General features: G+C 37.1%; 1 protein-coding gene across 4 annotated transcripts in view; it reads right to left on the bottom strand.

Moving 5' to 3' along the window:
• igf2bp3 (insulin-like growth factor 2 mRNA binding protein 3) overlaps positions 1 to 22,831 on the bottom strand; it is a 34,357-nt gene extending 11,526 nt beyond the window's left edge. For 2 of the 4 annotated variants that reach the window (XM_058753030.1, XM_058753031.1), the window contains exons 1-8: positions 21,748 to 22,831; positions 20,705 to 20,765; positions 12,018 to 12,066; positions 6,004 to 6,055; positions 5,835 to 5,898; positions 4,500 to 4,778; positions 805 to 939; positions 536 to 658 (exon numbers count right to left, since the gene is read on the bottom strand). In XM_058753030.1, coding sequence (XP_058609013.1) covers positions 536 to 658; positions 805 to 939; positions 4,500 to 4,778; positions 5,835 to 5,898; positions 6,004 to 6,055; positions 12,018 to 12,066; positions 20,705 to 20,765; positions 21,748 to 21,922 — 938 coding nt within the window. In that variant the 5' untranslated portion in view covers positions 21,923 to 22,831. The remainder of the gene's footprint in view (positions 1 to 535; positions 659 to 804; positions 940 to 4,499; positions 4,779 to 5,834; positions 5,899 to 6,003; positions 6,056 to 12,017; positions 12,067 to 20,704; positions 20,766 to 21,747) is intronic. The other 2 variants (XM_058753032.1, XM_058753033.1) reach the window with 2 other exon arrangements.
• Positions 22,832 to 25,910: the final 3,079 nt, after the last annotated feature.

Here is a 25,910-nt window from a genome sequence, read left to right as displayed (position 1 = left end):
TCTATCATAATAGTATACAAATAATACTAAAATAACACTTTAGAAAACCACTGGGCGCAAAACAAACACCAAGTTACATGTTTTGGTATGTGTGGCAAAGGTGGGTTTGTCAACCTTAGACACGTTGCAACCAGTCACATGCAAGTGATACGTCAGAAAGATGCATTTTATTAAGTGGTATATTTAAAAACAAATAAATTCCAAATTCCCTCAGATTTGAATACAAACTACCACTTGATCCAACCCGTTTTATTTAGGCTGGATGGAAGACAAACACTATCTGAATTCTGCAGCATGTATGAACCCACTGGACAAGAAAACTGGGTTTATCCAGCAGGTCAAAACATTACCTCCAGCAATGTTTTAAAACAAAAACCTCTGCAGAATAAATGTGACATCTTGGGAAGTATATGAGATAATGAATCAAGATTCAACTGAATGTACCTGATGCTAGAAAACAGGATCCAAAGCACAGTGATTAAGTATTTTGCTGACCTCATGAAGTATGAATAACACAATGAAAAAAACTACTTACGGAGAGATTGTGATCTTTGTGTCTGTATCTTGTTCGATTTTCTTCAGGTTGCGCCCCTCTTTTCCAATAAGGCGGCCGACAAAGTTATTATGAGCTAGAATCTTCAGAGGGACTTCTTCAGTGCTATGTAAGTGAGAGAAGGAAGGTTATAGTGTGACTGAACGTGCAACATGGAGTGTAAGTGACTCTGTTACAGTGTAGTGTAGTATGACTAATGAAGACAGATCAACAGAAACAGTATGAGAGTGTGTGTGTGTGTATCAACGCACATTTTAGTGTCGATTGCCTCTTTCTGCATGATCTCCATGATGTTTCGACAAGCAGAACTGCAGCCCTCTGGTGTGGAGTGAACAGTGATGGGTTTTTCTGCTGCCCCTGCGTTCTCCTTACGATGGATATCAATCCTGTGCACATATACAGAATGTGTTCAACTTGTTAGAGCAGTCTGACCAAGTCTACCTTCACTTCCCAGATACCAATGGACAAAAAAAAAAAAAAAAAAAAAAAAACAACATTTCCACTCCTTGACATTAAGTTAACACACAAGACAGTACGTGTGATATACACAGACAATACCGTTCAATAGTTTGGGGTCAATACGATTTTTTATTTTTTTGCCAGCACAGGAATAAATTGCATTAAAATATAAAACGGGTATATAAAATCATAACTTCAAAATATTAGTTTTTGTGTGCGCGCGTGCATACGCATACATATACACATATATAAATAAATAAAATAAATGTGTTGTCAAAAGACCCGGTACTTCGGTACTAAGTCGGTACAAAAAAAATGAAAACGTCACGGTACCAGGTTTTTTTTAAGTACCGGTGGTACCGAGTACCCGGTCAACCCGGTTCTTGACCCGTACTGCCCAACGATTTCCGCGATGCAGAAAACACGGACGGAATCTCGGAATCCAGTTATAACAATGGAATTTACAGTTTAGCACGGAGTGTCACGGAATTTGTCAAAGTTTGGATGAATTAATCAAAAGTAGGTCATTACACTTAAATCAAAGCGCAACATGGACAAGTATCTGTAAATATTAAGCCGCAAAAGTCGATTCAGATATGAATCCCGCATGTTCTGCGAGTCTCTGTGTGAATGAATGGCGCGGTTTTTTTATTTTGTTTTTTTTTACTAGCGTTACACACACTGAAGCGCACGTGACGCTCGCGGTGATTTCAGCATCTGCCGTCTCAATGAGGACATAAATACATAAACAATATCTACAGAACTGCTCTGAGAGTCACTTCACGAGCATTTTACCGTTTCATTTGAGTAAAACCAGCTTCAAATCATATAGCTACACACAGAAATTTAAAGGTATTCATAGCAACCCGTCAAAATAAAAGTTTATCTTAAGACATTGTGCCAGAAATATATTACTATTATCTAGTAGACTGTATGTGATACTATTACTACTGTTGAAATTGTTTTTTTATTTTTTAAGAAATAAACAATATTTCTTCCATATTTTAATTTTAATAGTAAATCCCCTTTATTTACCAAAAAAAATAAAATGTTTAAATTTCACTAATTAAAAGACTAATTAAATTTGGGTGAAACTTGTTTACTGTTTTTCATACTTTTATTACTTGCGGAAAAACTTGAAACACAATTTAAATAAGTATAAAGAATGGCATTGATTTTTGTTCGACTTCATTATTAAAAATAGTGTATTTTTTAAATTAGCATGTGGTACCGAAATTGGTACCAAGAACCGTGGATTTTCACTGGTATCGGTACCGAATACTGAAATTTTGGTATCGTGACAACACTTATTTTTATTTATTTATTTATATAGATATATAGATATATTTTTTTCCCCCCATTTAGGTGCCCATAAAATACTTTTTCTAGTGTCAATTTGGAAAGTGACTCACATTTGTCACCCTGGACCACAAAACCAGTCTTAAGTCGCTGGGGTATATTTGTAGCAATAGCCAAAAATACATTGTATGGGTCAAAATGACCCATTTTTATTTTAATTTTATGCCAAAAATCATTAGGATATTAAGTAAAGATCATGTTCCATGAAGATATTTTGTAAATTTCTTACCGTAAATGTCAAAACTTAATTTGATTAGAAATATGCATTGCTGAGAACTTCATTTGGACAACTTTAAAGGCGATTTTCTCAATATTTTGATTTTTTCGCACCCTCAGATTCCAGATTTCCAAATAATTGTGTATCAGACAAATATTGTCTGATCAAATATTGTTCGAAAAATTGACACTTAAGACTGGTTTTGTGGTCCAGGGTCACATTTTTATTTTTCAATTAATAGCAAGTTAACAGATATAGATATTTTTTAATTAAAAGCAATAGATAAAATTGACCATTTTTTTCTTAGCTGCAATTCAAGAGTTGCAGAAGTACATTTTTAAAATGTTAATTTTCGAAAGTGATTTTTTATTTTTAAATTAATACATTGTTGTTGTTTTTTAAATCTCATAAATGAGTCACCATGATTTCTGGGTAAAAACATTAAACGTTAGAAGTAGATCATTGAGAATTAATATAAATTTGATAATAGCAAAATTAAGAATAATTAGGACAATCTACCTACACAGACTGAAACCTGACTACAACATGGTTGCCTGTCACTGCATGATTAACTTCAAAGTCCCTTTCAAGGAAAGTCCATTCACTCGGCCGCCATATTTGCAACGCCTCCAGGCAGCTCAAACAAGACCAAGTCCTATCTAAATTAATGGGGGAATCTTGAAATCTCCAAAACCGTTTGCTGAACTCGCGATTAAATTACATATTTCAAATCGGCAACAAAATCTGAAATGAACTGCCCCATGAATGTTGTTTCTTGTGCTCAAATAGCGTTTAAAAAGCTTATTTTTCAGGCTAGATCAGCCAATGCGCATGCGCAGTTCCAACTCACTTATGACTGCATGTGCAACGGCTGGTTCAGCCTCAGGTTTCGATGGGAACTGGAGCTTCTAACGGTCGCTGCAGTGACGCAATGACTTTACCAATCAACGATTGGTTCTTTCATTTATAAGACGGGACTATCCCGCCATATTGCTTGTTGCAGTTTCTCCCATTCAGAAGTATAGGAGTGAGCAGTCTTTGTAATTCTATAGTCGTTGTTAATTTTCAACAAACCTTACATTCTTTTTTTAAAGGGGTCATCGGATGCAAAATTTACTTTTACATGTTGTTTGAACATAAATGTGTGTTGGCAGTGTGTGTGCACACATCCACCCTATAATGATAAAAATCCACCCAGTGCTTTTTTTTTTTTTTTTTAAATCCCCAATAATAAATGATCACTTTCTCAGATCAGGTTGTTCTGAGATTCTTGGCAGAGTGACGTAGTTCTGCACAGGCCCCTCCCATGACTATTGACTGACACACCCATTTTAAAGTGGACCCGTTTTTTTATGTATCTTTGCAAATCACCGCTAAAAGCGGCTTAAGTTTACAGTCTCATGAAAACTGCTCTTCACCCTGTGGAAGAGATGGGCAGGGTCAGCAGCTCATTAGCATTTAAAGGAACATGCACCAAAACGGCTTGCTGTGAACAGAGCGGTTTTCGAACAAGGTAAAAAGAGTGTCGTTTTACACTACCATTGAGAAATTAACCAAAGCATGTTATAGACTTCATTAAGACCCCAAAGAATCATATCAACTTGCAGAAAATGGGCATCCGATGACCCCTTTAAATCAGAGTGATTAGTTCACTTAAATCACATTATACATATCTTCATACATTTTGTGATATATAACTCCTATAAATCACAAAAGATCTTGATAAACGGGTTTATAGAGCATTTTCAACTTTCAAAAATAAATTTAGTGCTGATACTTTGCTTGTAGAGCCTTATGTACTCAGTGTGAATGTTGTAACATCTTAATATGGGCGCCAAAATAAATATGCGGTGCTAATGTGCGCAGTGTGAAACATGACTGTTCACAACTACATACACTGAGCATTCTTACTTTGAGTGAGTCTGCTTGGTTATGTTGCGGATGGTAGCACCTTCCTTGCCAATAATAGCTCCGACAAACTGGGTGGGCACCAACATGCGTAGAGGCACGTCTGACTGTAGTTTAGGTCTTGCGCCAAGACTGGGAGAGCCTTGGCGAGGTGGGCCGCGCGGGTTGAAACCTCTCCTGCCACCCACGGCAGGGGCATCTGCTGCAGCAGTCTCATCTGGGATATAGGAAACCTTTAGTGCGTAGTTCTCCATAAGGAAGCCATTTAATTTATCCAATGCTCTGGAAAAAAAACAGCAACAGAAGGATGGGAAACAAAATATTTCATTCAACTCATTTTTAATCATGATGTGTTTGAAAGTTACATTTGAGTTAAAGCCATAATACCTGTTTTTGTATGCATGGAATATTATGCTTAGCTAAATAAAAAATAAAATAGCCTCTTGCTGCTTTGGACCACATCATAGTACAACTATAAAAACTGCTGAAAATAAACAAAAATGTGCCTCATTTAATACATTTCTGCATTTCAGTAAATATTCATAACTCCAATCTTGCATAATTTTTCATAGTTCAATGCAACAATTTAAGTTGTTGTATTACTATATTACTGTTTTTTTTTTTTTACTGTATTTTGTTCAAAACAATGCAGTCTTTGTAAGCGTAAAAGTTCTTAAAATAAAATCTTTCCTTCCATTTAATAAAAAAATTTAATTGCATAAAATGTAACAATTCAGTGCAAGAATTTTGTTCTGAACATGAATAACACCAAAATATTGTAAAGCTGTAAAAAGCATAGGTCCCCAGAAACTAAGTGTGAATTCTAAACTTTTTCATCAATATTGTCCATTTTTGGGTAATAGTCTAGGTGACTGAGACAAAGGGCATGAAAACCATCTCTGCTTTTCAGCTTCCCTCTAAAACACGGTACATGTAAAACTTAAGCGAAAACGATTTTGGGGGGGGGGTTAAGTGCATGAGGCTTAGACGTGATGGAATGCCGGAGCCTTTTAAACCCACCAAATCTTTCATTGACATCCACTAGCGGATGGTAACAGGAACTCCCTATTGTGCACAAACAATTGCTGAAGATTCTTTTATCCGAGCCTTTCCATTCATTTACCAGACTTCTTCACCAACTCCTGTGACTGCGCTGCAGTTCTACTAATCAAACAGTAGGTGGCACTGAATGAGTTATTATAATTGCTGAATAAAACCAAATAGCAGTGCATGTGGAACTGACGGTCTCACATTTCACTGCGAGACGTGGGACAGAGACGCTCTGGAGGGGGTGGAGTGGTGACCGAGCCGGCCGAATAAGAGGCGGATGATACTCACTCTCTGGCTTGGTCCTTGGCAGCATATCGCACGTTGACAACCGCAGTCTCTGTGTCAGTGTTGACTGAGGATGGAAGAGAACGAAGGAAGACAGAGGGGGAGAGATTAACTAATCTTTTAATATATGGATTACTGCTTAAGTGACGATCTGCTGAGGAGCACATCCTACCTTGTTCACAGCTCTCCACTGTGCCGTACTGCGCTAACAACCCGTCCAAAACCTGTAGGTGAAGACAAGCAATAGAAACTGTCAGACTGCGATTAAGCGACTAGATATTGTAGTAGAGGTGGTATAACTTAAAAAATGACCAGTCATGTTGTCAAATTTTGAACAGTTAAAGGGATAGTTCACCCAAAAATCTTTTACTAACCCTAATGTTTAAAAACAGTATGACTGACTGACTTCTGTGGAAGCATTTTTTTTTTAATGTCCATAATGAAAAATCAGTGAATGTTAGATTTTGCGTTGCGCAGAAGAAAGCCATACCAATTTGGAACAGATGAGGGAGAGTAAATGACAAAATTTTTGGTCACTTCAAAATTGTGATGAAACAAGTAGCGACATATTTCATGGGCTTCATTAATGAAATGTAAATATTTGTAATTCCATTCTTGCATAATTTGTCACAATTCTATGCAACAGTTTATTCAAGAATTGATTTAAGAGCATTATTTCATGCCCAATGATTTAAAAGCACAGGTCCCGAGAAACTAAGCGTGAATTCCAAAAACTATTTCTCTTCAGTATTGTCCAAATTTGTGATGCACATCTGAGTGTAACGGATTACCAAAAAAAAATTGGTTGTCAACTGGATTGAGGAGTAGGCGTTGCACTCAAAAATAAACGTAGATGGACGTGATCTTGCAGGGGTAGGACTTATGTTTGGACAAGTCCTATATACATCAGAAGAGTGTAATTTTTTTTTTTTTTTTTTTTTAAGTGAAAAATATGGACAGATGAACGGTTTACAATAATGCCTTTAGAAAATAAATATGGTGAATTTATTTCATGCCAACTTTAAACAGTTTGCCTCTTGCTGATTTGGATCTTGACCAAATATTTAAAATCAAAAGCAAACTAAGCTTTTGTGGAATTGCTTTCTCTTTTTTTTTTTTTACATTATATAGCCTCTCCAAATAAATAAATAATTCAAGAAAGCACTGTTTTACACCTCATTCGCTGCAGCTCTTCGCTTCTGCCACTTCTGCTCTCGAGGAGGCGTGCAAGCAGACATTGAACATGGGTATAAGAAAGCCTACAGGCTTTTACACACACCAGCCCCCCTATACGTCACACATACTAATGCCCACAACCCCCCTTACTGCCACCACTTCCCTTCTCCATTCCAAGCCATCCTATTGGTTGGCGTGTGCATTACTATGGAATTCCCAGCAGCCATTGGGCACTTCCAGCCATTGGCTACGTAACCAGTCAATCACTGAGTCCAGGCCAATAAGACAAGGCTTCCTTCAATCGGGTGAAAGAGGAAGGGGGTGTGGTTGGCTTTCAGACACCATGCAGTGAGAAGAAGGGGGGAGGAAGTGGGGTTGATCTACACATTCTGGGCGTCCACACATGGAATAGGCCTGCAGCCAGACGGGGCAGCAGGTTAAAATCCAGCCCGACTAAGCTCGATTGAGCGTGGTCACAGCAAAACGTACACATCCCCAACGCTATGCCACCACAGATAACACACACTTCAAGATCTCAACATGTGCCCACAGTAACAAGACGACAATACAAACACAAATATCTTCTATTTGAACACAACTGGAAGGTCAAGCTCAAAGAGAAACAAAGGGAGAGATTAAATAACCAAGTCTTGCTCAAGTAGGTACTTGACATTTTCGCAGCCTGACATCATGTGACTGCGGATTCATTTTGGGCTGAAATAAGAAGGAAAATTGCGCTATAAATTTAGCACGTTTATTTGTAAATTCATGGGAAATTAAACCATTACACACGGTCCATTTTTTTTAGGCTAACATTTATATTTGTATATCAATTTTAACAATGATTTCTGTGACACTGAAGACTGGAAGAATGGCAGCTGAAAATTCATTTTGCCAACCCAGGTCTAAATTACATATATTAAAATAGGGAAGAGTTATTAAATTGTAATGATTTCCCAAAGTATTATAGGTTGTCACTATATTTTGTTCAAATAAAAAGCAGCCAAAAAAAAAATACAAAAATATATATATATAAAACCACACTTGCCCCAAAGTTTATAAACTGTAATATGTGCTAAAATAATGTTGTTGTTTTGTTTTTTTCTCTCCATATCTAGCTTTTGCTTTAACAAACAGACTACAGCTGAAAATAAATCAAATTAAAAGCGAGCCTTTATGACCTTGAAAATTTTTCCATCTACTAACCGGAAGGTTAAATCACCACAGGTTCCCTCTGGAATTTCCAATGGCTTTTTAGCATGGCGGTTTTGGAAGACTTTAAGACTCACGTTTTGTTCTGTAACAGTCATATCAAAGCACATAAACTCACACCCTTGTGGTACTAGCAATAACTTTATAACTTGCAATTAAAAAACAAACAGCGGCATCAAAATGCATGTTTGGAGGTATGACTATTTAATTTTGGTTGAAGGACAAAACGTGAAGGTCTCTACAAGTCTTAAACTTGGAAATTCCCAAAGGAACACATGGCTCAAATAATAATTCTCTTTCGGCTTTATGAGCTACAAACATCTCTATTCTATTGCTGAATAATACTAGTCCGAGTACTAAACTACAGCAGAGCTCATCGCCACAGGGCAAAACCTGAGTAGTCATGATTCATCAGACGGATCATAAATACTTCAGCAGAATTCAGCTGCAGATAACATGCACAGCTGTATAGTATGCCAGAACGATGCATACATTTACAGAAGTTTCATTTTGTTATTTTATATAAACATTCCATATTAAAAAGTAATATTTACAGTGCTAGCAAAGTAATATTCCTCCATTTCCACTCTTCTCCACAAATTTCTCAAATTCAGTACTTAAAACATACAGGATCCATTCAAATTGTAACTGACGTTTGTCATTAATGTAGTAAATATGAACTAATTTGATAATTCTTATCTGTTTGCACACTAAGCTGTACAAATTGTTAAATGTAAGAGGGAAGAACCAATCTGTGGACCTACTGTCCGGTCAGAGATGTATTTAACTTTGTATTGATAAAAAAAAAACCTTCCTTTTAAAAAATCCCTCTGGAAAACAAAAACTAAACCGGTTTATGGTCATTTCATAAAACATTTTTCTCAAATCGAGTCAAACCTAAATAAGGTTATTAAACCCATACTGACACAACAAGGCAACACAGAAGGCATTTGGCCATTAACATAGGACATTTTCTTACACTTAAAAACAGCTAGAGTAAGTGCAAAGAAATTAACCTAAATTCAGGGGTCAGACGACACTTTTAAAGGTTGAACTTTTTTGAACTTCACATGGTATTAGTGCAATAATCTTGGGGGGTATTTTTGCTGATGCAACCACATACAACAACAGAAAAATAATTTTTAAATGTCAAATAAAATAGAGAAGCTCATGTGTTACAGGTATAGTGTTATATTAACCCTATAAAGCTTATTGCATCATATCAAGTTTCTGAGCCCTCTAAATTATCATCATGATCAATTTTGCTGAAAAACCTGTTGTACACAATCTTCTACATGCCTTCTGTCGTCTGATTGATAGAATTATACTAAAAGGCCTTTCATTTAAAGTACTCAGGTCCTGGTACACGCGTTTTTGCTGTGAATTCTTCTACTGGCTTTTAAAGTAAACATAATATTGTTAGTAATATTTTAGGATGAACACTTAGGGGACTGAAGCAGCTTAGACTTATTTAATTATCCACAATATTAGAGGAAAAAAAAAAAAAAAAAGTTAAAATGTATCAATTATACATCAGATTTTTGAGCCTGAACGTTTATTTGTACGTCACTCAATCAACACTGTATTGCACTGCTTCACCGATTTACATTACAAGCTATCAGAATTTAATCTTATTATAAATATCAGCAACTGCACCAAATTACATAATTTTGCAGTTTTGGGCCTCTTAATAAAGTTAAGGAACCATAAGCCTCACGTATCAAATTTAACAAAAACAAACTTTTGTGCGTGTAGAGATTCAATAAACAGCTCCATTTAAAAAAAAAAAAAAAAGAAAAATAAATTTTAAAAAAGGAGGTCAGCTTTAACAAACATAATACATCATATTGACTAGGAACACTTTGCTCATGATCGATACATTGATATAGCCTTTAAATTTGTCTCAACGTTTCATATATTGTAGCTTTGGTTTACTGTGATGGCAAACAATCCTATTAGAATTTTACTCATTTTACCTGTAATAAAATATGCAATAAAGACGACTGCTGCAAACACACACAGAGCCCAAAATGAACAAATGTGAGGAAAGGGGGAGCACATTTAAGTGAGTAAATAAAGAGTTTGCAGCTCAACTATTAAAAAAACAAAAACAAATTATAAATGTTCTGAAGCTCACTAAAAATATAAATAAACCAAATAATACAAAGACATAAAACAAACAATTTATGGTCTTAGTAGAGTTTAACAACTTTTGCTTCAGTGGAAAATTGACCAGCACAAGTTTATCTAGGATGCCCATTTCCCTCCCTGGAACGTGACACGTGGAATATTCCTCACATACAGCCACAAAACCAGAAACGAGGCACAACACAACACTGGGTCTTCACATTTTTATGACAGGTGTCATTTCACATGTATGTAGCCTGAATTATTTCACATATGATGCTATGACTCTGACCAGCTTTGTATGTTACCAACTTGCAAGGAATAACCTCAATGCCGTATGATTAAAAATTAAAAAATATATATATACAGTTTTAATAAATGGAAAAGATATGGTTATTGTTAGTAAGAAACAATTATCTGTAATATTTCCAAATTTACCTGCCTTTGGCAGGTGTTTAAAAAATAGTTTACACCAAATTGGTGTCCACAGTAGCTCTCTGAAAGCTCATTATTTTGAGTTGGCTAGGGAAAAAAAATAAAATGAATAAAAAAAAATAAAACACACCAGAAGCTCCCTATTATATGACATGTTGCTGACTAAATCTATGATGGAAAGCACTGCGAGTGGCCATTTTAATTGTAGTTATTGTCAACTCTAATGTTTCTTTAAATCATTACATTTAATCCAACATCGAGGTAATGACCTACCACTGTAATAATACATTTTAAAGTAACTGGTAGTTGGGAAGCCCCCCAGGCCTGATTTTACATATAACTAGGGGGACTATGACAAGAACTAGGGGGTCTCAGCCCCTCCCAGCTCCCCCAGTAATTCAAACACTGGAGGAATCGGTTATGGACGGAAAAGCTGAGGAAACAATGCCAGAGCACAATGCAGTTTTGAATCTGAACTGATTCCTATGATCAGAACACTTTTGTGGACTTCTGTAAGGCTCTATTCACAGACAGCGCAACAGGAATGAAACTAGAAAGGGGGACGAGCAAAGCGAGCATGTCATGCAAGTTTTCAGAGGGTCAGTGAGAGCTTGTCTTGAGCTCACATGAAAAGCGGGAGGGCAAAGAGCAGCGTACTGAGCCGTACACGCGAACGCTTCTACAGATAGTTTGATCTGATAAGTGAAGGACAATAACAATGGCTTAGCAGGTGTAAAGGGGATTTTTATTTTTTTCAAATGAACATCATAGGCTTTTATTAGATGTGATCTAAACTAGCATCCATACTAAACAAGACAAGACAGACATTTACCATTCGTCCAGAGCACAAATAGTGAAAATGTATTTTATAAGTGTCTTTTCATTTAACAATGACATGATGGGGCTTCTTAAAGCTTGGACCTCACAAAATTCAAGTCACATCTCAAAAACGAACATGGACAACAGGCTACCTCCTAAAAGACTGCTTGGAACATCTAATTTAATAAATATGAAGGATAATTACTTAAAACACAAAAAATGTATTTATTGGAGAGTGTATGTGCTCATTTGGTCCAAGATGTCAAATTCTAGGACATTACTCAGGAGGGTTGGTGGCTCAAATACCAATGTTTCTGAGGTGTAGTGGTGAGCCAGCAAATCATAGTACTGCTTTAACGTAATGCCTCATACAAGTCCCTTCACCTTCGAGAACTGGGTAGAGAAAGCGGCACTTACTTCCCACTGCATGTGAGGTGGGATATTCCTGATCTGCAGCTTGCAGCTCCTGAAGGAACAAAAAAAGAGTGGTCAATGTAAAAAAAAATAAGTTACATAGGGCAATAAATCACACAAGTCAGTCATATTTGGATTTAAATGGTCCAGATTCTTACAAACCACATTCACTTTTGTGGGAGCACCCAGTAGAGGAAGATTTGAGTAACATCTCTATAATGCGCTCTACAAGCTCAAAATGAAAAATGATTGAAACTTGCATTCTGACAATTATACCATTGATTTCCATTTAAAAAAAAAAAATTAAAAAAAAAGTCCCGATTTCAATCCATTTCTTAGATGGTTTGTGACTTGAAGACCTTCCACTTCCCTCTTTGGTTTCTTTGAGAGTAAATTACTGAAGATTAATGCTAGATGGTGTCTAATCAACCAGTCTGCCAAATAGAAAATGGCTTTGATCTTAGAAACATGCATTACTATGGCTGAAGCTACATAACATCCCCAACAGGCAGTGCAGTTTCAACATGCATTAGTTTTACATTTATACGTCCAAAAGAAGTTACCTGATCATATAGTACAAGTATTTGCAGGTTAGGGAACCAGTTATGGGCAATTTTAGCAAATAAATCAATAATTAGTCTGTCAAAAAATGAGTCTGATTGAAATTGGGGTTTATAAGATAATTAAAGATGCACCAATGGCATGTCTTGCCGATTCCGAGCCGGTCAGTTTTGATATCACAGCTACGTTCACATCCGCACATAAACATGTCGGCGACGTGAGTGAAGACGACAATTCGAAATTTGTAATACACATCAGGCCAATGTAAAGCCCTGTTACACCAAGCACAAAAACTATAAAGATAACTATAAAGATAACAATATTAGCATGCACACCAATGAACAATATCCTCTGTTTATTCTCAGCACATGCTCATCTCCCGCTTTAAATTCTCAAGCTCTTTATAGCAGGATTGATTCTGATTGGGTGTCAATGTTTTTGTTGGTTGTTCATCAGCTGGAAAAAGTCATTCTGAAAGTGATTCCATCAATATGGTTTCTCTGTGCCTTTGTCTCAATATTACAGAGTAGCAGAGTCCACACCCCAGCTAATATTGAGACAGAGTTTTTGAACTATATCTTCACAGTTATCGTCCTTGGTGTGAATGGGCCTTAAACCATGGTAGAATCACAGAGTTAAATTAATGCTTCTCTGGGACAAGCAGATAATTTAAAGGGGCAAGTGAGAATTTTACTTGCCCGACCGGACAAGAAGCCTTATTACGACATCAATAAAAATAACTATGGAAACACTGAATCTTGGCCATGTATGAGACAGAATGGCGAAGAAATCAAAACAAACAGCACAAAGTAATTTACAGAAAGTTATAGATGCAATCTAAAGGCAGAAAAAATAAAATAAAAAATGATATAGGTAAGCAACATTACATGACCATGATATTTCCCTGAATATCAGCACGATTGCAATGTTACACTGATTTTATACAATAGCACTTCATTAAACAAGTCAAAATTGAGAGACTTACATTTTAGACAATATTGACAATTGTGCAGAAGAAAACCGTTTCAATCAAAGCCATAGCAGAACTGTTGTGCATCTCAGAGCAACACACACACGTGTTTCGTTACTGAATAAATCCACGTTTTAGAACTAATCGATTGAGTCAATGATTCAGCAACCCACTCATACAGTCACTTGCCTTATTTCTGACTGAATTAGCCATTTGAACAAATGGGTAGAATGAATGTCTAATTGACTCCCTCATTAAAGCAGTCACTTGCTGCCGCCTAGTGGTTTGGTTATATATTTATTTAAAAGTATAATTTCATTTTTCCCAACATTTCTTATTTGTATGTGAAAATTATTTTTAAAACAATCTTATAACATTACTTATGCATTTTTAATTTTGTGGTGTAAATTCATTAAAGACACCTCTCAGCTTCATTAAACAGTCTGTGTAAATATCTACTTCAGACACAGCTTCTGTTTCCTCTGCAGTGGAAAGATGGAGTTTGTTGACACCGATTTCATTTGAATGGTAACGACTAACAGTTTCTTATTATTCTAACTGAATTAACTGAAACAATGTAAGAACTTGATGTGAAAGATGACATACAATTAATAAGGTTAGGAAAATATGCCCATTTATAAACAGTGGGAAACAACATCTGATTTTTTTTTTTTTTTTTTTAAATACAGTAACTCATTTCTACCTTTCCAGTCACAGAGCACTTTTTTGAGAGTTGGTTAAGTGAGAGAACATCTGGAACTTGGTCCATATTGGGGGAAAGTGTAGTTTTAATAAATGTTATTATTATATTGTCATTTAAATCATTTCTAGCATTGAAAAACTGTAGATTGAAAACAAGTAGATTTTTGTTTGTATAATATATGCTGTCAATTACAGTTCTTAGAAAGAAAATTGTTATCGGCGAGTCACACTTACAAGAGGAGAAAAAAATAATTAGTTGTAGAGATGCAATTTTGCAATTTGACACAAAAGCTGCACATCACGTTTATGGAACTATACTTGAAAGAGGTAATCAGGTACAGTACAGTAAAAGGTGAAAGTTCAACTTAAGTGTACATATCAGCATAATTAGCATGTGTGTACGTAAGTGTACATTTCCAAGCAAATTACAGCCACAGAAAGGGAAAATTAACTAATTCAACCAAGTAGAAAAGGCTGAGGCCATTTCAAAGTCTTTTTTGACAGCGGTTTCCTTTAAAACTCACTCAAAGTCCACTTCACCTTGGAATCTCAGAAAGTCTTATCAAGCGCCATTTAAAAAGGCCTCAGCTTTTCACAAAAAGCCTGAAAATTCCCAAACAAAGTAAAATCAACAAACTCTTACCAATGGGTTTTTTCCCCTCTTATATAATGGTAGCTGTCAAACACCTTGTGGACTCGTATCTCGATTAAACCATCCCAAAGAGAGCGAAAATACTGGTGATTTTAAACACGCATGTACGTGACCAACCCCAGATGTGCGTTAATTAACCTTCAGTTGTACACGTAAGACTGATTTTGCATATCTAGCAGACATATAAAACCTGAATATACAAGATGTCATTATGTCTGAGATGTTTGGCATATTGCCACGTCACTTGATTTCACAAATGCTGATATATAGATAATGTGATAAATGTACAGTCAACTTAGAGGGTTTTATATGACAGAAAGGCTCAGTTCAGACATTATCATACCACAGGTGATGTTTTTATTACTAGAAATTCATAATTCTACACTGTCTACAAAACCAACTGGTCAGTGACGAAAGTAAATTCATTTATGAATCAACTAATTTGTCAATGAATGTAATGACTGTGTAAGTTCACTTTGTGGAAGACACAATGGCATCACCTGGAACTGTCAGGAACCCAGACACAGCATTTAATGTTTACAACACTACGAGTACAAGTAACAAGCCAACTTGGCTACAATCCCAATGTAAACTGCACAAATGAATCATTCAATGGAAAAAACACAAAACAAATCAGACATAGAAATATAGATGTTACTTATACAGAGAATTTTCTAAAAGGCCAAAAACTAAGTGTATCAAGAGTTAGAAAAGGGACAATCTACTTCTCAGCTTTGGATTCAATTAGAAATGACAACGCGCAGCATGCTTAGCTTCATTCAGATTTATACAGAGCCTGTAAATATGCCATTCTGCACTGTAAAATTAATTTAAATGGTGATATCGCTTTTATAGATTGGTTCTTTCCTTTTAACATAGATTTCATTAACGTGTATGTTTTGGTGCGGCGATTGAGAAAGATCTATAACTGCCCACTTGACTTTACACAACTCCAAAGTTCACGCTGTGTATATTTGCGTATTTACACACTAACATTAACAAGAACAGAATGTACAGAGGACATGAGAACAAACATGCCTCTACCTGAACAGGTAGACACACTAACCCTCACACACACACACACACACACACTTTTACGTCTGTCACACATGCACATAGATTGAGGCCTACATACTGAGCAATAATAGGGTACTTGTAGCACACTGGCGTTAAAGAAACTGATCTACTATAATAGAGTAAATTGACGTTGACGCACATACGTGCTTCAAGCAATCAGTGTGCATCAACAGTTCTCAGTGTTTTATAACATCAATGGATGATCTGTATTATTTATTTATTGTATGGTTACAAGCCATCATAAAATTGGCTTTTACCTCCCTAAAAGACAGAAAACCTCCAAAAACAGACATTTTGTAGTGTGCAAGTCGTTTTAATTGTGACAGCGAGAAAACAGATGGCATGACTTCGCTTTAACATAACTGTCATCAGCAAAGATACAGCTAGGATTTTAGCAATATTTAAACAGAAATTTTTACATTTTCACAAAAAGGTAAAAATCCATGGGTATTTTCTCAAGTGTATGTTGATTGTGCAGCAACAAATTTAAGTAGCAAAGCAACACTACCATCAAAAACATTTTGCTCTCCCAATTCAGGACTTTGTAGCAACTAATTTCAGAAGCAACAAACTGTCATACCATGTTGCAGCCGCAAAATGGAACATGTATGCGTATGCAAATAATAATAATAATAAATTAAAAAAAATATTATTCCATGTAGACCGTCACCATTAACTACTGCAACATATTGACTCAATTAAAATAAAATGCAGCTTTGCCTAGAAATTAAAAACAAGGTAATTCAAATACTCACTGACATGAATTCTCAAAATTAAAAGCATGTTTTAAAATAAGTGAAACTACGCAGTGAATCCTAGCAATTCAAACGCTATATAGAGTAAGGCCTGGAGATGAAACTGAAGTTGTACATGCTGTAAGGGACATTTGCACTCATGAAGAGTGTAGATGTCAAGAGGAGAACAATCACTTGGAGTCATCTCAGGAATTATCAAAATGCATCACAACTTGCATTCAACATCTCGGTGTGAATCCTGGACATGTTTTCCCCAGCGTGTTTACGGTGTCAAAAATCCAAGGCAACGCAATCCAAATTTGATTCTGTAAACTATAACCAGTGAGGCAAAAATACCACAGGTAGTGTAGCGCTTATGCTAATTTTTAACAGGGAGCAGCTCCCTTAGAGAAAACAGTTTATTTAATAATAAACATAATTTTGAACTTCAAATTATGGGTTGTGAGCAATACTACAGAATACGAGAAGTTGTCCATGCTTCACTAAAAATCCACTGTGGCAAAAGCTCTGACAGAATTACATAACCTAAATCTGCAATACACACATTCACCATCTTAAAAAAAAAAAAAAAAAACCTTGCTTACACACATAAGCATATCAAATCTACTAAAAAGGCACAGAGTTAATAAAGAAAACATTAGCACTCAGCTGAATGATCAGAGAGACATGTGTGAGACCAGTGAAAAGGAGACAAGAAAAAAAATAAAATAAAAGCCAAGACCAAGCATGTATATAGGTGTATGCACCAGGGCAAGTGACTTAAAAATTACAAAGATTAAATAAATCCACACACCAAAAACTACTTAACCATTAAACAAAAACCTTCACATTTATTTTAATAAGATCAACGTTATCAAAAAATAAAGCCGTATGACATTCCAGGTTACATGTACGAATTAAAAACTTCCCTTTTCTTTAGACGAATTTGGTGGGATTGGTGTGCTTTTCCAGCCCTGGTCTGCATTCCGGTGGGAATGCAATATGGAATGTTCTCCTACAGCAGATTAAGCTATAGGAGCAAGAGGGGAGTGTGTGTGTGTGGTTAGGACGGGGGTGGGGTGTTAGTGCCCCATTTCAGGGTAACAGAAACTCTCTCTGCCCCAGGAGGTGGGGTCTGGTTACCATGGTAACAGGTTAGCCTACAGACAAGAAAGGGAAAAGGGGTGGGGGTTCGGTTGTGACGTAACGGAAGTAGAGGGCATCTTCATTTACTTCAAAATCCAACGGACATGCAACACAACTGTCTCTGTGTGCACGCGTGTTTGAACATACATGGTACAATGGGGGGTTGGGGGAGACTTCCCACCACAAACACTCCTGGAGGAACCAGGAAACACGGCCGAACATTATAATTCACAAGCCAGTGACTCCATCACGAGAACTCACAACTCTGTCTGAATCAAGATACTTCAATATTTAGTTTTAGAGTGAAAAAAACTAACAAAATGGAGATCATTCCAGCCATAGCTGATATTAATGCACAAGTTAAGAAAGAAATTATATCTACAAGTAGAAAAAAAATAAACCAAATAAAAAAGCTATATATTTTGTTTAACTTTAAAACCAAAATAACCCAATTTTTTTTTTTTTTAAATTAGAGCAGGATTGAAGCATACACAAATAAAAACAAATGGAGAAATATAATTGAAACTAACTTAGGCTGAATGCGTTATGCCACACTAAATTCTAAATTTTTAGCAATTGAAACCAAATTAACAAGAACAATACCAAGCTATTATTTTCTTACAGATTGCAATCATAGAAATTGTTATGAGTGACAAACATAATTTACAATAAAAAAAATAGCATTAATAATTTAAAACATAGCAAAGTTAGCAGCCCTGCAATATTAAATAAAATCTTTAAAAACAACAAAGACTGACTGTCCATAAAGGTTCCAACTTTTTCCACACACAGAGTATCTGTTCTAGCTGAAGACCCTTTTCCCACACTCTCTTCTAGCAGTTGGGGCCCCCCTTTAAGCCACACGTGTGCATACACACACACACACACACACATACATACAGTGCAAGCTCTGAGCAAAAACGGCTACGCTAGTAATCGAGGAAGCTAGCAATGAGAAAGAAAAATGGCGTATGAAACGAAACTTCTAAAGGCCAATGGGCTGTCCATGCAGGCTCCGCTCAGTGTGCACACAAGCCTGGTTGAAGAACGGTGTCACAAATCAACATGTTTTTAATGTATGAAGCATCTGAACTATGCTACCAAATTACAATTATTCATTAAAAGGAAAAATATATATTAATGCAGGTTAACGTAAACGTTAATGTGAATATTTATAATTATAGTAGGTTCTGCGTCCACACAGCCTTGTACACACCCTGACCAAACTAAAGCTTCCAGAAAACAGCTCCATAAAATGCACACCACCCCTTGGTACATTCACACACTCTCACACACACACACACACACACACACTCAAGGGGCCAAACTTTACCCAACTTTCATGTTTTTGTGTGTGTGTGTGTAAAGGTGGGCAGGGCCTAAACCAGGACTCATATGATAGAATGCAAGATCACTCCCATCATGCATTTCACTACACTTCGCTCTCATTGGCTTGCAGTTCAAACAAGCTTTACATACACAACCTCTGACCTGCTCCTATCAACATTTATTACATATGTGCAGCATATACACAAAATAAACATACACTTAACACTTACTTAAATTATACTGTTTCCATAATTTACACACTAAACTCAGCATATTAAGCTATTGTTTTGATACACTGTTTAGGTGTATAAAAATTAAACGGCAAATAAACGGTTCACTTAATGTCATGTCAGCTTAAAAGATCAGCTGGCCCATAAAGAATCGCCTTATGATTGGAATAACCTCTACATGTTTAACCATTACGAATTAAAAAAAAAAAAAAAAAAAAAACAGGCCTACTTTAATCAAAATAAACAAATCACAAACACTACAGCATTAATTTAAATTAAACGTGCTGAATGCTTCAATTGATCGTTTTTAACTAAACAAAACCACCATTAACTTAAACAGCGTACAATTCACGTGGAAACTGCGTTATTTTTGACTGAGAACTCACTATAAAAAAAATAAATATCACCCGCTAGTTATTGATAAATTAAAAATACAGGACGCCAAGGAATTAATAAACAGCTTATATGTACTTAAGGCAGTCGTAAAGTGAAAATAAGGCGAATATTCATTATATATGTAGTCGTTACGTCAACTTAATTACTACAATAAAACGGCAACCCACTCGCACACGGTTGGTAAACAGTGCTTTGTGGCTTACACCACGTCTAGTCGTCACAGTTCCTGTGAACCCACAAACCGGTTTTCGCGACAAGACCTCGACCCTTGCAGTCCACGCGCGCTGAGGAGTCCATCTCGTGCCTGAGCAGCGCGAGGAGGGGAAAGAGGGGGCGGAAGCTCTGAGCGGCATGACTGAATAGTAGTTTCTTCTTAAATGGACGCCACAGCAAGCATGGCTCCATAAATGCACATCCATGTGCAACGTGAGGTCCCATTTACAACGTTTGCGTTCTCACTTTGCACACCTCTGCTGCGTTTCTTGCTACGTTTTGTCAAGGCTTAAAGGCCCAGTAATATGTGAACTCAGCATATCAAGGGCCTCAGATGTATTACAAAAACCCACATTCCGCACGCTGACATAGAGGTTCAATCAGTAGCATACACACATTTTTTGCTACTAAACACGCCTGTGGATTTACATTTAAAGCAGGTACATAAAACACACCGTCACCACCCTAATCTTGAATTTCGCTTGCAAATAACAGTTTGATGGATCATGTGAACGTAAAACAAATCAAATGAGAGCCATTTAAAAGATTAAAAACAACAAGACGCCCGATTTAAAATCAGGGCTTGTCAGGAAAAAATATTTGGAGATATTAATTCAAAACAAAAACGTGGACTTAGCCATCTTTTAGATGAAATTGCGAAATTTACAAATGAATCTTACCTTTGTCGTTTAGGGACAGAGTGCTCCACTTCTAAGACTTTTCCGTGGAGTTCTACTTTCCCTGAAAAATATTAATTGTATTTTAATAGATCACATTTTTATTTCAAACAAAATGTCTATTGTGTGTCAAAGGTTCACAATGTACGAAACTGCCAAAAAAAAAAAAAAAGTGCTATTTACGCTACGTGTGCAGAAACTACACTGACATGTACGATTTCAAGAAAATCTTCACGAGTACCTAAAACAAAATTAGTTTTAGTTTAAAAAAAAAAAAAAAAAAAAAAATCATCATACACACAAAATTTTCCCAGAGGTTAAACATGGAAGACAAATTTGCCCCCACGCTTGCGCGAAGGCCTCAGCTACGAGCAGCGTGACACTGACTTGTTTAAGAAAATCACGAAAACGTCCACTGACTTATACGGTCTCTTTATGGCAAACATTGCAGCCTTTACACAATTTACACTCATTACAAACATAATCAACCCATATTGTAGAGACAAGGGAGTAGTCGAAAGGCCTACAAGCCACCAATGCAACCCAACCACCTGGTGTTCCAGAGCTCGTAATTACAGCGATAAAAGTGATACATTTTTACAATGGCAAAGTTCGCAAAACCACCAGTTCTGTGTAGCACTTTTGGTCACTTCCAGAAAGTGCTCCACGAGCTGCGAGATGCGTTTAAAAGCCACACGAAGCACCAAGATCATTTTAATTCAAATAAATAGTACGTGCAACCACTCGCCGCTTGGATATCCGAGTTGTTAAACACATTATTTCACATTTCGCCCTGCACACACAAGCAACGCTGCAACTTTTATGGACAGTTGCCGTTCAGTTATTTTGATATTAAAGCGAGGCTTGGCGTTCTCGGCGAGTAAAGCCCGTGGTTTAAAAAAAAAAAAACTGAAAGTGAATAGTCTACACTTGCTCAGTGTACGAACACATCCCTGCTTTGCATAGGCGTCTAATTGTTAAACGCGACCGTTGCATGTGCATTGTAATTCATTTCGGCAAAAATCACATACGCACAAAAGTCTCACCTGAAAGAGTGTCAATGGCCCTCATCGCTACCTTTTCGTCGGGGCAATCCACAAACGCGTAGCCACTTTTTACGAGAAAGGGTGCACTGAAAGGTATCTTCCACTGCTCAAAGATACTTTCCAAGTCCAGCGCGCTCGCCTGCTCGCTCACGTTCCCGATGTAGAGCTTATTCATTTTGTTGTATACGGAAAAGAGCGACCGTGTTGCAGAGGGGCAGCCCTTTATCGCGTCGCTCGGATGGGCAGTGTTTGGAGAGAGAGAACCGCACTGTCGCTCAGCGGAGGGTCTGGGAGTGTTCTCCCAATCACTCCAAGCTACTGAGATATTTGATGGACGAGATCGCCGCCGTGCTTGCGCGCACTCCCGTTTCCTCTCGATTTAAACGCGCTGAATTATTTATTCCGTCACCTCTGCGAGGCAAGGGCCGGGAGGAAAATAGAGAAAGTTTCTTTATTCTTTGGCGATGCGACTAAATTGTCACATACGTTTGTGTAGGCACCGCCTCTTAATAACATCGAGGGAACGGGAAACAAAAAAACCCTAAGTTCTTCTGCCTTTTTCAATGAGCCACGTGTTCAAACTACAAATCAGTCCTGCACGTGAGGTGTCCCGGTTGCTCAATTAAGTGTCGGATTGGGGGAAAATGGCACAGGGATGACTGGGGTGGGGACAGATAGAGAGAGAGAGAGAGAGCGATGGTGAGAGAGAGAGATAGGGTAAAACCTCTCTACGTTCATTTGCAGGGATCCCGTGCAAAAAGCTAGCTGTACCGTTCAATGATATTCCGTTCGGTGGACTTTTCTCTGCTAATGCCGTTCTGCGCTCTTATTGGTTGTTGGTGGAGTTGTAAAGAGGCGTTGCACGCACGCTCGCTCGCCTCACAACGCTTGAAACCAGCGCTGAGGCTTTATCTGAGCTTATGGTGGGCTGCCATATAGGGGACGAGGGGGAGGGTCTGCCATTCATACAGCATCTACTCTATTTCTTACTCTATTTTCTATACACTGTATGACACACATGCCATAGAGATATGGAAAACCTCTAAACGATTGAGACCACATTCAATCAAGCGATAATCTCCTTTTCTCTCCCATTTCACGAAGAAAAATCCTACACGCGCAACTACGTATAATTATTTACACAGATACATATGTGAAGCATTTTGCGTTACTCTAACGCAGCTTCTTCTTAACTATACATGCCTACAGTTTTTGACAACTGTGGCCTAGTGTAACGTGACCTAACCAGATTGAACAAAGCGAATTATACACTTCCGGTGCCTAAAGAAAGGGGAGGGCCATGCGGAACATAGAAAAGTCGTAATGGCGAGTGGTTAAGGCGGGCCTCCTTCTGGCACAGCGGGGAGGAGATCATAGGCCTGTGTGTTGGTTCATGCAATATGCTTTAGACTTCTTCCCCGAAAATTCGCCACATTTCTTTCACTGTTCCACAGAAAAAGACTGGAGTTGCATAATATCTGGATGTGCGGCCTGCAAATCGCTCGACCTTCCACGTAAAGCGGAGACATTTACGCTGGGCCCACGCCCTTATGCGTCTCTTTCTCTCTCCCCCTCTCTTTCTGTCACACACACGTACACACATAGGTCGTGCTGGTTTTCTTTTAAAAGATTTGTCTGTACGCATATAAAGTCAGATTTGATCAATATTCAAGTTGTATAATATCTGCATCGCAAGTTTAGGATATAACACGTTCGACAGATTTGTGATAATTAGGACGAATTCAGATTTTACGCCCTTATTGGAATCCGCGAGATATGAGGCACTGCTTTGGGGGTTGTTCCGAACAGTATTACCAAAATGCCTTTCCATAAGGCCGACGGGAAACGTAGCCTATATCAGACGGTCACATCAGGATTTATTTCTGTTTATGTTTACGTGTTGGCGCGTCCTAGCAATTTAATTTGAGTGAATTTAGGTAATTTATTTGGAATGTTACCTGACGTTTAAATTAAATGAGAAATATTCTAAAATATTTTCGTCTTTGATTTACCAAGCGCCACAAAGAAGCCCACACACGTTTAATTTAATTTGAATCAAAGACAATCATGCTGATACATTTTTACAATTTTCTGTAACATCATAAACAACAATAAGCATGCACATTTTTCAAGATAAAATTATAATTTAAAATAAACTGTGAATGCCCTGCACCTTAAGAGTACTTTCGTTATATAGTGATGGTTTCGAATTAACTTCGTCCTTGTTTGATACTACTAGCCTAATTAAACTTCTCCTTGTATCATACACGTTCATCTTTATATATTTTAATTAATTTAACTTTATTTAATTTTCAGCTCTGGCCATCTTTCCAAAACAATATTTTTATGGCATAAGTAATGGCGGTTTCTCTCTTTTTTTTTTCCTCGACGATTTACTTTTATCCCAGATTCTGCCTTACCAATATTTATTTAGCCTTTTTAAAACACACACACACACACACACTGAATTAGAGTAAGCCATACATATGTTTTGTTCCATATTAGCAGTAAAACCGCCACGTTGCTCATTTGTACAAAGAGCCCTGAAATCCTAATGAAGTTGTTTTATAACTGAATAGAACTAGCTTTTTTAATGCTATAGATATTAACTTTAAATGGCAATTAAAAGAGTAAAAGGTAACAACATCTGATTTCTCAATGTGGTATTGTGGGTAAAGTCAGACAGCATGGGCCTGGATGCCAGTAGTATATAGCTCGCACAACTGAAATACTACTGTAGAATGGCACGCACATGATGCGCTCCTATTGGTCGACCAGGAGACCAATGAGAGCGCAGGTCCTTTCTGCTTTACTACTCTCGCTGACTGCTGCGTCGACTGTTCATTCATTGGTTTTCATCCGCAGGTCTTCGGTACAAATCCAGGCGCGAAAAGTCTACTATAGGGTAGAATTACTAAATCTAGTTTCAAAATTAGGAACCGGAACACATTATGCACCATACATTTTCTTTCTGTTTGAGTTTGAAAGGTAAAAGGCTTGCAAAAGAAAAGAAAATATGGAGGAAGACTTCGTTTTCATGAGGTATTTCGAGGCAGTTCGCTTGAATGTGTTATATATTGAACATTTTCTGATTCTGCAAACTTGGTTGTTTCTTTACAGATGTGGCGGAAAGACTTAGTTTATGCAATGCCTTTAGATACCCAGTCCTTTTGTCTAGCACTCATGCGGGGATTCTCCTCCCCTCATTCGTTGGTCAGATCGGAAGCTCATTTTCATACCATTGCCCCCTTTTTGCACCGTTCATTTCCTATAGTAAACTTTTGTATAGACTGTAATAATGAATACTTACGTACTTTATAGAATCACTAAACCTGCATTCGTACAGCATGTTTGTGAGGTTGCTTTAAATGCATGCTATTGGAAAGGAATGCGACCCGTTGCTCCACCCGTCTGGGGAGACGTTTTCTATAGGAAAACATTGTTTATGTAGGCTAGTATGCGGGTAGTATGTCGGTTAGACGAAAAAAAGATCTACGGGCTTTCCTTAAAAGCATCGGGATAATTTGCTGTTTAAGTCGAATTAGGGACCCAAACGGTAATGTAAATGCGCTTTGAACGTAGCCTATATATTATATACAGACAAAAGGCTAACAAAAGCAAAAACTGCTGCCTTCGCTTTCGTTGAAGAACACTGGAATTAAGCACTATGTAAACTGATAAGTATTTTTTGTACCGTTTCAGATTTCAAGTACTTTTTGCGTGTTTTTAGCCTATGCTCCCTGTTGAGCGAATGTATGGAACGCAGTTAACGCCATGTTATGCGAAAATTTGCTTTCAGAAACTTTCAAAGAAGTTTCGTGTATACTGTATAGCAACCGGCTTTGTTTCGTGTAAACGTTGTTTTTGAACCAGTAATTTGTTGGAAACTGATTACGACTTCTTTTCTGTTGATTATTTTTTAAGGGTATAATTTTTTTTGACAGTTTAGTCGATGTTTATGTTCTTGGCTGTATTAACCACTGTGTATTTATACAGAAAATGGCGGTACTGATTCACATCTTCCAGTAGTTTTTTTTCTTTCTGTAGTTTCCTGTGTTTATCTCAAAGAACTCATATAGTTCATTTATTTGCGTTACAATTACATACAACAAACTTCTTTAGGTTACTAATGTCATCCTAAGGAATGTGTTGAGTGTTTAGTC

Source organism: Onychostoma macrolepis, chromosome 19 (assembly GCF_012432095.1).
Source record: "Onychostoma macrolepis isolate SWU-2019 chromosome 19, ASM1243209v1, whole genome shotgun sequence".
Classification (NCBI taxonomy): domain Eukaryota; kingdom Metazoa; phylum Chordata; class Actinopteri; order Cypriniformes; family Cyprinidae; genus Onychostoma; species Onychostoma macrolepis.
The sequence above is the reverse complement of the archived record's forward strand: the minus strand, read 5'-3'. Positions and strand labels throughout refer to the sequence as shown.